The 12,808-nt window shown below is 40.3% G+C and overlaps 1 protein-coding gene across 1 annotated transcript in view; it reads left to right on the top strand.

Moving 5' to 3' along the window:
• The first annotated feature begins 1,186 nt into the window (after positions 1 to 1,186).
• The window catches only part of LOC144784224 (vomeronasal type-2 receptor 26-like), a 104,959-nt gene continuing 93,337 nt past the window's right edge, over positions 1,187 to 12,808 (top strand). Inside the window, exons 1-2 of the mRNA XM_078662875.1 lie at positions 1,187 to 1,408; positions 9,428 to 9,655. Coding sequence (XP_078519001.1) covers positions 1,187 to 1,408; positions 9,428 to 9,655 — 450 coding nt within the window. The remainder of the gene's footprint in view (positions 1,409 to 9,427; positions 9,656 to 12,808) is intronic.

Below are 12,808 nucleotides of genomic sequence, written 5' to 3'. Positions count from 1 at the left end.
AGAGAGTTCTGAGGATGCTGACTGTGGTCAAGTTGTAGTACAAGTTGTTAGCAATTCAAAAGGTAAACAGAGTTCCCTTGATTTGATTCAAGGGCAAAGATTACCCTAGTGTCAAATGACTTTTATGTTAAAAAACTGAAGGGAAAAGTTCAATTGTTGAAACCTGACACAATCCCACTTGCATACAGTGGTGGTGAACCAATTAAATTGCATGGATATTTCATGGGTTTAATTGAATATAAAGAAAGATTAACCTCTGGGAAAATGTATGTGTCAAAGAGTGGTGATAGTCTTATAAGTTGGTTACATCAAGGAGATTTAAGGGTTTATCTTGATCCAAATTCCAATCCTCCTATTTGTATCAGAGAAGATATGTGTTCTGTTTCTAAATAAGAAATCTGAGTTAAAAAATATTTTTAAAGAAGAATTGGGGTGTTTAAAAAGGTACTGCCACAAGATTAAGTTGAAAAAAAATGCTTTTCCTACATGCTCTAAAGTAAGAAATGTTCCTATTTCTGTAAGGGACGACATGAAAAAAGAAATTCAAAAGTTATTGGAAGGTGGAATTGTAGAGGAAGTTGAGGGCACAGAATGGTTGGCTCCGGTCGTCGCAGCACGTAAAGCCAATGGGGACCTTCGTCTCTGCATAGATTTGAGAAGTCTAAATAAGAATGTAGTTGTCGATAGGTATCCCTTGCCCAATATCAATGAGCTTTTAATTCTCCTCGGTGGTGCAAAAATTTTCAGCACAATCGATTTAACATCTGCATATCACCAGATTGAGTTGCATGAGTCCTCTAGAGATTACACGTCTTTCATCACTCTATTTGGTACGTACAGATTTAAACGTGTGCCTTTTGGATTGGTGACAGCGTCCTCAGTGTTTCAGCGAGTGATGAAAAAAGTTTTAAGGGATCTTCCTGGTGTATGTGTATATTAGGATGGCATCTTGATATTTGCTAAAGACATGTTTGAACATGACTCAAGATTGAGGAGTGTGTTAAATAGCTTAAGTGTACACAATCTTACGGTTAAAGTTGAAAAGTGCAAATTTCGGTCAGATTCCATTAACTATCTTGGTCATAATATAACTGGTGTTGGCATTAAACCTAAATTGGAATTAGTCAACACAATTAACAATGTGTGTGCTCCGGTTAATAAGAGTGAGTTGATGAAGTTTATAGGCATGATAGAATATTATGCTAAATTTGTGAAGGGTTTTGCTTCTTTGACCGTTAACATGAGAAATGTATTATGTAAAGGTGTGGACTTTATGTGGTCTTCACAATGTGAGGAGAAATTTGTTGACATTAAAAAGAGACGTAATGATGCTCCATCTTTGAAAAGTTTTGATCACTCTGCCAAGTCCATTGTGAACACTGATGCGAGTGAAAAGGGACTAGGAGCGGTATTACAACAAACAGATGCTTCAGGAATTCAAACGGTTATGTTTTTGTCCAGATGCTTGAGAGATCCTGAAAAACTTTATTCAGTAGTGGAAAGGGAATCTCTTGCTGTAACATGGGCTATAAGAAATTGAAGACATTTTTGTAGGGCATTGAATTTGAGGTTCATTCTGACCATAAACCTTTGGTTGAGATTTTTAACAAAAAGGTCTTAGATTCCATCTCGGGTAGGATATCAAAGTGGATTATAAGTTTACAGGAGTGTAATTTTGAGTTGAAGTACTTGCCTGGTGTTAATAATGGGGTCGCTGATGTTTTATCTTGTCTCGTTTCTTCTGAATTTTCTTGTGAAGAAGATGCAGACGATGATGATGAGTGGGTTTGTTGTGTTGATCATTAAATCATTTCGGAAGAAAAATGGCGTGAAGAGGTGGACCAGGATCCCACTTTGGTTGAAGTTATGTCTTTGATTCAAAAAGGTTGGACTACTAATAAATGTGGTTCCAAAGACTCTAAACCTTTTTGGGTTTTGAGAAATGAGTTATTCATAGATAAAGGTTTGTTGTTTAGAGGATGTAAATTAGTTCCTCCTTGTAATCTTAGAAAGGAACTCATTGATTTAGTTCACTCTGCTCATACTGGAATTTCAAAGTGCAAAGAGCGTTTGCGTATGTCTGATTGGTGGCCAGGAATGGACAAAATGGTTGAGAGGGTCATTAGAGGTTGTGTTCCATGTTTGCTTAGTGACAAATCCAAGTGCACATATGAACAAGCAATGATGTTAAGAAAGCGTCCTTGTAAGCCCTTGCAAGACATTGCATTGGATATAATTGGTCCTATACATGGCAAAGCATCTGTTTCTTATGCTCTGACGATGTATGTATGTATTCGAGATTACCCATTATTTTCTTCTTATCTAGTATTGATACTAGTTGTATAATTAGCTGCTTGGATAAGGTTTTTGCAGAAGAAGGGTTTCCTGAAATTTTGTTGAACGATAATGGGGTACAATTAATCTCTAAAAAATTGAAGATTATTTGGCTTCAAGGGGTATTGTTCATAAAACTTCTTCGTTATATCATCCCGGGGCAAACGGTATGATTGAAAGATTCAATAGGGTTGTAAAAGAGTCTGTTATGTTGGCTAAATCTCAATCCTTAAACTGGAAAGAAGAAGTTCAGAGGAAAATTGAGGAATAGAGGTTGTCTCCTCATTCTACCACAGGCAAAACACCTTTTCTCTTGTTTAGAGGAAGGGTATACAACACTGTGGTTGAACCTACTTGGGTGAACAAGTATGAATTATTTAAAGGGAAAGAGAGTTTATGTGATGGTGAGGTTGTACAAATGAAAGATGAAGAAGAAGCGAAGCATAGGAAAAGATATTTTGATGCTAAAAAGGGTGTTAAGAAAACCATTGTAAAGATTGGTGACTGGGTAGTGATAAAGCATCCGGTTGTGTTAGGGGGATCTTTTCCTAAATTTATTAAACCTATTAAAGTTATTAAAGTATTTAATGACGCTATTCAGACACAGGACCATCGAATATGGAACTTAAACAGAGTTGCAATTGTCAAAGGTAAATTTGATCATATTATCAAGGATGACAATGTTATGGTGGATGCTCGTAATACTTTGATTAAAGATAATGATTTTTCTCTGAATATAAGACGGTCATCAAGAAGCATCAAAGGTCCTATTCGTTGTAAAGATTTTGTATCATGAAAATGTATTTGTTTTCTTTTTCTCTTCTTTGTTGGTAAATTGTTTGTTGATAAAGAAGGGAGATGTGAAGTATTTCATAGTATTTCATTAGGAATGAAATATTTATTTATATAGTCAATATGATGTATTAGAATGTTAGGTACGAAAGATAGTTCCAGGCTTAGAAGATTCTGAGCTTGTGGAATGTTTTAATGTGATTTGAAGTTGACAACTCCCTTGTGGTGTATGGGATCTTCCTCCCAGAATAAACTGCATTTGATCTGCCTTCCTGTGTCCATATCATCTTTAACTGGATTACTTCAATGGTTTAAAAGAGTGAAAATCAATGCTTCCTGCATTGAAGATGGCATACCATTAGCATCACCCATCTCCTCGTATAATGTAAATAAGTGGAGTAGGAGCAATTCCTGATATGCCTTGCGAGACAGTGAGGCCATCCATACCAGGGGCATCCACAGCTCACATGTTCTTTAATACCTCAGGGATCTCAGCAGGCTCCAGGGGGGTCATAAGGTGCTCCCTGTGCTCAGGGGTGAGCCACAACATGAGTGTGTGCTCCAAGTAATGAAGTATAGCCTCATAGTTGGCAGTAATTCATGAATTGTACAAAGCGGTATAGTATCTGCAAAATCTATCTGCTATTTATTCACTGTCATAGAAGGACCGTCCAGTTTTGTCTAAAATTTCTGTGATTGTTCCGACGTCTCTCCTAGACCGCATCAGCCCTGCCAGAGTAGCTCCAGGTCTTCCACCTTCCCTATACATCCTAGCAGTTGAGAATTACCCAAGTGTTTAATTTCACTGAACACCATGCCATAATTCTTCTTAAGCTTCGTCTTGATGTCATGCTGGGTTTGGGGATCACTGTAACCTTGATGTTCCCTCTCGAACTGTGCAATTTCTACTTTCAGTTTCATGAGACTACCTCTCAAAGACCTGAGAACCCATACGTGCTTTGCAATGGTGACCCCCTGATAGAGACTTTAAATGTCTCTCAAACTGTCGCAAACTTGTCAACTGTGCCTATATTATACAGTTTTGCCTTAAAACGGTATCTAATAAGGAATAGGGTGGGAAGCACAAGGCGAATAGCTCAAATGTTCAAGGAGGAAGTGCTAAATCGAAAATTATTGGTGAGTGGTCATAGTAGATCCTTGGAAGAGGATCACATTTAATTACTCGGCGACCTAAGGTTTTGGACACTTACTAAAACGCAATGCGGGTGTAAATTTTGTGTAAGCCAAATAATGTATATACCCAGTGATTTCTGAGAACGTATGTTTCCATATGTCGATTAGGCACGGTTGCACCATTCAAACCAGGATCGCCTCAGCCTTACTATTGCAATCACTGAGAAAAGTAGATACAACAACCTATTCCTCCTCAGCGTCTCTCTCCAATAACAGCAGCACCCACCCCAATGTTGAAAATGCATGTTGTGCATTACAGTGCACTACGTGGCAGGCACCACACGGTGCCTTCCACTTAGCGTACTCAAATATAGGGGGGTACCTATGCACAAACACCACCCCCATTAGGTGCCTGCAACAGGCCGCCAAACAAGATCTCCACCAGCCTTTTCATGACAGTGTTGCTGCCATGGAAAGGCTGGCTCACAGCCTGCATCATAATATGGTGGACGCGCCTGCTATGCACCACCACCATTTTATGCATGCAGACGGCTCCGCCAGGCATTCGGTCTGATTGCCTGTGGTGGTTCCGTGGTGGAAGGTCTTTCCGTCCGCCATGATTGCAGTCTAGATCACCCGCCATCGTAATGTGGCGGGGGAAATTCACGGTCCAATGGCGGAAGGACTGCTACCGCATGGCTGGCGGTGGCGGTCCTTCCGCCATCGTAATGAGCCCCTTAGTCCCTGGTCCAGTGTTTGTACCTCAATATAGTCACTAGTTGTTACTGCCGCCAGACACTCTAGACGATTTTAGCAAATTATTGTGACTTCTGTTGTGCTGTTTAGCAGAGTCAGAGCCCACTCTGTTCTGAAGCAGAGTCCTCATTATGTGTGGCATGTCTTTTATCTCAGTCACCTTCTTCTTTTCAAATTGAGGTTTTTACTGTGGAAATGTTTCTTCCTTTTTTATTATCAAGTCAGAAGAGCATTGTGACTCCTTCATCTGTTTCACGTACTCCTCCAATCTGCGCTCTGATCGACCTCCTCTCTCCCAGCATTTTTTGGATGACTCCTGAAAGGAATGAGAAGGATGTGTATCAGTGGCCTTATACCTTTAAAGCTGTTCAATTGTTTCATAGTTATGCACATTGTAGCTCATCTCAGAAGACTCCTGTGGAGGAGATCCACCTTGTACTTTAATCTTGTCTTTATTTTTCTTATTATCCCAGCATTATTTTAAAGACTGTGGTGCCTGTTTGCGGTTATCCTTTTCAGAATTATACTTAATTTGTAGTTTGTTAGGCCTGGCCCCCAAATTATCTCAACCTCTAGATGTATAGGCTTGAGCAATAATCATTTTTGGCAGTTCTCACTCCTGATTCACTAATGGTATCTGGGTGAGACATTGCTCTACCGCCAAATGCTGCTGCTTCCTCTTTAATAAAACTAGAAATAATTCAGGAGACTGTAGCATAATTGCTAATAAGTTTAATTCCCAGATCCAGGACATGGCAACATCTATTGATGTTGTATAAAAAGCAGCAATTACTGTGCCCCAGTTGGTGCAGTTTTCTACCGGGGGACCATCTCCAAAGGAAGGCACGTTGTGAGAATTCTATGTTTTTCTTGGGGTCCTGTATGGGGAAACACTGCTTCAAACTGATTTCTTTTGTGCACTCCAGATCGGAATCTGCTCCGTTCTAAGGGGAACCTTACCTATAACTCTGTAATCATTTTGGGCATCTCCAATTGTGGTTATGCAGATTGAACAACCCTTGCTGGGGTTGATCTTATAGCTCGCATAAAAACTTGTATTAGTTGTCTGTATAGTGTTATTATAGCCGTATAAAGTCTACAAATTTCTGCTGCGGTGAGAACTCCTATTTGCGGATATGGTCTATAGCTGGCTAGGACTGGCCATGTTACCTCTGCATTACTGAGGTGACCCAGTCTGACATTTTCTATTGTATGTGGTAGGGTGCCTTGGATGAATGTGAAGGAATCAAAAGCAACTCAAAATTGTTTTTAAAAAGACATACTTCCATTACATTTTGTATAATATCAAGGGCTCACAATAACACGAGTGCAGAGAGAATATCATACAAATATTTCAATTATTCTTAACAAGGTTTTAAAAACACATATTATTCCTTATAATTGTTGTATAAATACCTAGGTGCACATATAAATATTAGCAATCTAACTACTCAAACATCCCATCATTCATGACCTCATGCATTCACCTCACCTAACACTAAAGGAACAAAACATAGAATGTGTGTAATGTAGGCTAATATTAGGTTTTGATAATGATTGCAGGCAACTTGACAGTACTTTTTTTCATAAGAGCGCATAGATTAAATGAATATATAAGGAAAGAGGATTAAGTAAATGTGTATTTAGAATCTGCTAGTTGCTTCGATCTACCCACGTTTCAACACAATGTGAGGAAAATGTGTTTTTTACAAAGTTTGAGGTTTGCAAGGAATTCTGGGTAACAGACCTTGGTGAGAGCCAGACGAGTCACCCCATCCTGTATTCCCCTAGGTTTCTAGTTTTAAAAATTGCATAGTTTTGCTAGGTTTTTATAGGTGCCAGCAGTGCTAGTGTTCAAAATCTACCGCTAGGCTCTTTGCAACAAAAGGGCCAGTTTTCACTGTGAAATTGTGGTGTGTCCACGTTGCGTTTTGGGCCATTTCCTGTTGTGGGCACTAGGTCTACCCACACAAGTAAGAAATCATTTTTCTTGGAAGACTTATGGGAATGCAGGGTGGGTGTAATTGTGTGTATCCACGCAGATTCCAGGAATTTGCACCACAGAAATTTGAGGGATATGTGTTTTTTTTTTACAAAGTTTGAGGTTTGCAAGGAATTCTGGGTAACAGACCTTGGTGAAAGCCAGACAAGTCACCCCATCCTGGATTCCCCTGGGTGTCTAATTTTCAAAAATGCATAGGTTTCCTAGGTTTACTTAGGTGCCGGCAGAGCTAGGGTTCAAAACCTACAGCTAGGCAGTTTGGGCCGTTTCCTGACGCGAGAACTTGGCCTACCCACACAAGTGAGGTACCACTTTTTTTCTGAAGACTTTGTGGAATGTGGGGTGGGCGGAATTTTGTGGATCCATGTATATTCCAGAACTTTCCATCACAGAAATATGAGGAAAATCTATTTTGTTTTACAAAGTTTGAGGTTTGCAAGGGATTCTGGGTAACAGAACCCGGTGAAAGCCAGACAAGTCACCCCATCCTGTATTCCCCTGGGTGTCTATTTTTCAAAAATGTATACGTGCCAGCAGAGCTAAGGTTCAAAATCTACAGCTAGGCACTTTGCAAAAAAAAGGGTCAGTTTTCACTGTAAAAGTGAAGTGTGTCCACGTTGGGTTTTGAGCCGATTCTTGTCGCGGGGGTACTAGACCTACCCACACAAGTGAGGTACCATTTTTATTAGGAGACTTAGGGTAACACAGAATTGTGAAGCAACTGTTATTACATATTGACTTTTGATGCATTACTGCCTTTCAAATGAAAGACAATGTGTAAAAAAGAAGTCACTTATTATCATGCTACTATGGGTACTTACAATTTCGGAAATTTGCAAATAGCTACTGTTTATAAACTCTATATTTTGTTACAATTTCCGAAATACATAGGTGTCTTTCATCCCGATTTCTCACTTTTTTTTTTTTCTCAAATCAATTGCTATATACCTGTTACATAACAAAACATTGCAAGATGCTGCTCAGTTATTGGCTTTGGGTACGTCGGGTTCTTGGTGAACCTACAAGTCATATATACCCCCACGTCCAGGAAGGTCTAGTGGATGTAACTGTATATTTGTTTCAAACATCTGTCATAATTAGAAGAAGTTAGAGGTGAAAACGTTGGCACAAATGGCTGTTTTTTCAACAAATTTTCAATTTTTCCTATTTTCAACTTTTAGTTTCGTTAAAGAAACCCTAAAGGATCTACACAAATGACCCCTTTGTGAATTCAGAATTCTTAACACATTTTCTAAAATGTATAGCTTTTCAGGATCCATTATTGCTTTCATACCCGTTTCTACCATTAATTAGAAGAAGGTTGAAAGCACAAAAATTGCAAAAATAGGTTATGGCCCAGTAAAATGCCAAAACTGTGTAAATATTTTTGGTTTTCAGACAAACGTCTCTCAGTCCCTGAAATCTGGAAAAATTGTCATTTCAGCCCCAAAACCCTTTGTTCATACAATTTGCTTGGAGCACTTTTTATTCGCATTTTCCCCCCAAAAAAAAATGTTGCTGTATTTTGACTAATTTCTCGGTCCCTTCCAGGGGAATCCACAAACCCTGGGTACCTTTAGAATTCCCATGATGTTGGAAGAAAAGGATACAAACGTGGCGTGGATAACTTATGTGGTCAAAAAGTTACAGGGGCCTAAGCGCAAACTACCCCAAATAGCTAAAAAGCGCTTGGCACGGGGAGGGGTAAGGCCGAGCAGCGAAAGGGTTAAAACTCTTTGCACTTGCTGTGCACTGTTGTCATATGGCTGTATTTTCAAAAGATAAAATTATCAGAGATTGACCGGTGATGATACTGAAGCTCGGAGCAGGGCGCCCAGTATGTACGAGAATCCCTTGATTGATAAACAACTCAACAAGCCTCCTCGTGCAGGTGAATAATTATATAACAGCATTAGAACAAAAATGTTCAGAAAATATATAATCCATTATATTTTAATATGTTGCTGAAAATGCATTAATAGGCACTGTCCACTGAATAGCTCCAGTTATTGCCTTCATGGCCTGCCATCATGACCAACTCCTGCAACACCTCTCACTTCACTCTGCCCTGTCTGCCCAGTGCCAGCATCCAACGCTCTTCAACAGCGGCGGTGTGGTCTCTACCACTGATGTCCATCTTGTATCAATAGCACATTCATTGCCTCAAACCCAGTGCAGCAGCTCTTTCCCTGCATGCTCTGTCCACATGACTAAACTGGACAATATAGTTACCATGTGGTGCATTGATTTGGAACCTTTGTGACCTGTGACCCACCAAGCAGGCTTTAATCTCAACCTCCAGTGCAACAATGAAAGTAGCAGCTTAGTCAGGACCCTACTGTAGGTATTATTGCAATGTGGGGTTATTTATTTGCTGTGTCCTCTTTCTATTTCTCTGTCTTCTTCCAGTTACATCATTACATGAGGGATCTTCATTTTAAAACTACCTCTGGGGATGAAATCTACTTCGATGATCTGGGGGACCCGCCCACGCACTTTCACATTTTTAACTGGCATTACCTTGATTGGGGTAATTCTACAAGATTCAAAGTGGGAAGCTACCATCGAAGCCCTTCCGGGGAGGAACAGCTCACCATTGATGACCGAGCCATTCTTTGGCACCCCGACTTTAACCAGGTAATGTCTCCTGTCCGAATTGGGAACAGACTTGGAAAAAAGGTGAGAACCATATGGATGTGCAAGAATAAGAATAATCAACAGAGATGCAATTGTTGCCTCATTTTGAGTTTGTATCAGCAGGTGAATCACAATCTATCATGGTTCAGTTGCCCCACTTAACTCTCAAGGACATATTTACAAGCCATTAGCACCACTGGAATGACACTTTTTTTCTATGCTCCGGTGGCTTGCTAATCTGGCCCTCTGCAACACAGTTTTCTGCAGCAAAGGGACGTGCAATGGATGATGCTGTGGGCATTCCCAGCAACACCCAGGGCTTTTTGACACCGCCCCAGATGTACAAGGATCGGTAAATCTGAGGCAGCACCAAAAATGTGCCTTTCAAAAGGAGGACTTAATGTGATGTAATGAGTAGAAATACTTGTATTTCTCCTAATTTTTTCTATATAATATTTTGATGCACTGCAGCACAGCAAGCCTTCCTGCTGTGCTACTGTGCATCAAAATAAAGGGGTAGGAATGTGCAGTATCTATGAGGGCGCCTGGGTTGACGCATGCCATCCCATTGTGCACCAGTGCAGGGGAGAAGGACAGGAATGCACCACATCTTGTGGATATTGCACATTCTTACCCTTATCTTTTGACGCACGGCAGCACAGCAGGAAGGCTTGCTGTGCTGCAGTGTGTCAATCTATGGTAAATGAGGCTCATAGAAAGAGGTCAAACAATATGAGTTTTCTACCGGTAGAGCCTAAATATTCTCAAGTGGCAGAAACCTTTAACCTGATAGCTTGTCTTCCACTTGACCGCCAGCTTACAGTAGCAAATGCCTGGGCTGTATTGGGCAGAATGAAGGTCACAATGTTTCCCAGTCCTGGCTTACCATGTCAGGCTTGGCGACCCATGGCAGGGAAATTGTCAAATGATGCCCACACTCAAGGACAAAATTCCTCAAATTCCAGGACCATTTACTTTATTGTTTTTCATGAAAAAACTCATGAACTATAATATAATATAAAACACAAAAGTTTGTATCTTGCAAGTTCTTATGCCTTCAAAGCAAACACCACTGCAGTGGATGCTCTGCAGGCTTAGAGGACCCCACCAGGAATGCGGGGTCTCTAAAAGCAAGTGCCAGCACTCTATCAGAGGAACAGAGAGTGTAGCCTTTGCTGACCTCATGGGTAAGCACATTTTCCACCACAGTCTAAATGCCAGTTGTCATGTGTGCAGGATTGGCCACATGCTGATGACGCTGCTAATATAATCAAGTTTACTAACCACGTACAATGGTTGTTGTTAACAAAATAATACACTAAGGGCCACAAGTACAACCAATTCATGTTGTGACTCTCAAAACACAATTTGCAAGTTGCTCAATGAAAAGTACTGTGTATCAGACACATCTTGCAAATGACCTATCTCATTCATTTTCATGAGGTAGGTTGCAATTTCTGACCTATTGGGTATGGCCTGTGATCACAGGGATGGTGGACTTCTAGGGTCAGCCAACCACCATGAGCGTGGTTGCTTTTTAATTAAAGCAATATTCTTTATATTTAAATACAGCCCATTTTCCTTTAAGGAAAACAGGATGTATTTAAAAAAGAAAAACAAAAAGTGTACTTTTCATTTTAGAGTAGGGGACCACTGCCTGCTCTTAAGAAAACAATTGCTGCCATTCACTAGGGGGAAGGGCTCCCCTTACTGTTTGCAACTCGCTAACCACCTACTTGAAGTAGGCAGTAAATTGAAAATATTTTGCGGTCGCAAAATAAGTGTACATACCTCCGTGACCCGCTGTTAAGAAGGGACTCCCTTGGCACGCTCCTTCCTAATAGCAACTAGCAAACCCTATTTACCAAGTCAGAAATAGGTTACTGAGGGTTGGTACATGGCAAAAGCCATTTTAACGGTGGCAAATGGGCTGAATCTCCATTTGCAACAGCTAAAAATGGTCGTATATGTGCCAACTTCTAGTCCTTGTAAATTACTCTTTCAATCAGCCATTTGTAACTGGATCCAAATAAACTTAATTAATTAATTTTAAGCTTCAACTATGATTTATAATGCTTAGCTAATATTTGAGAAACAATTCCTGGGCTATATCTTTAGCTGTCAATCTTTTATTTCATACCAAAGATCAGACAATTTGATGAGTGCAGCGAGAGTCCGGACCAGGGTGGGTCTGCTCAGTTCTTTTGCAGAGATTCACCCAAGGAACCAAATCCTCAAATATTTTGGAAACAACAAATTCTTGCAGTCGGAGATTTGGGGGGTTAGAAATTGAGAGTGCATCAGAATCATACTCTTCTTGTTTCCTAAGAAGGTTACGTTTAGGTAATGTAAAGTGGTGATTCCTTTTCGAGGGTACGAGGATAAGGTCCAGCAACGATCCTATGCCCTATGTGACTGGGAGTAGCTGCTTTATTTCCTGTGCATTCTCTAGAATAGTAGGTGCTGATGGGACTGCTCACTTCACATCAGGGTAGAAGTCTTAAAGATTAAATACTGAGGTGCAGTAGTCTGGTTGACTTCTCACAAGATCTGAGTGGACTGAGACAATGTGGCTCCATGCCTCAAAGACCAATCAGCAAATCCTTATTAAAACACAAAGTTGAGCTCAGCATCTGGGTTGGATGCCAGGCAACAGTTTTGTCCAAATAAAACAGAGTTGCTAGCTGTTTGGTGATACCAAATACAAACAATCACTACTGCAGTTTGGAATAGAGATGCATGTTATGATATGATAAGGTTTTGTTATGCTAATCACCCATGAGGGTACTGAGGCTCTTGAGCAGACATGCAGGCATGTAGTCCCTGTGGTTTTATTCAAAGAATAAATAAATACAAAACAGGAGGTACGTGTTTCTATAGGAAGAAACAATGTCAAATATAAAGTGTAGGTGAAAATGATTCAATTAAGGAGAGGGTCTTCCTACATGGAAGTCCAAGCCCTCAAACACCCGACGGGTATCATGATTCATCGTGAGGCTTTGCTCCTCCTGGGGCAGGACTGCAATTACGCACGGACCTTACTAGAGGGCTACTTGGAAGAAATCTTCTGTTTAAGCGACATAGGTGAGTGGAGGTCTGTGAATCTAGGGTTGAGTGTATGTGGAGAGAACTGTGAGTACAACTACCTAAGGA

This window comes from Lissotriton helveticus, chromosome 10, assembly GCF_964261635.1.
Source record: "Lissotriton helveticus chromosome 10, aLisHel1.1, whole genome shotgun sequence".
Classification (NCBI taxonomy): domain Eukaryota; kingdom Metazoa; phylum Chordata; class Amphibia; order Caudata; family Salamandridae; genus Lissotriton; species Lissotriton helveticus.
The sequence above is the reverse complement of the archived record's forward strand: the minus strand, read 5'-3'. Positions and strand labels throughout refer to the sequence as shown.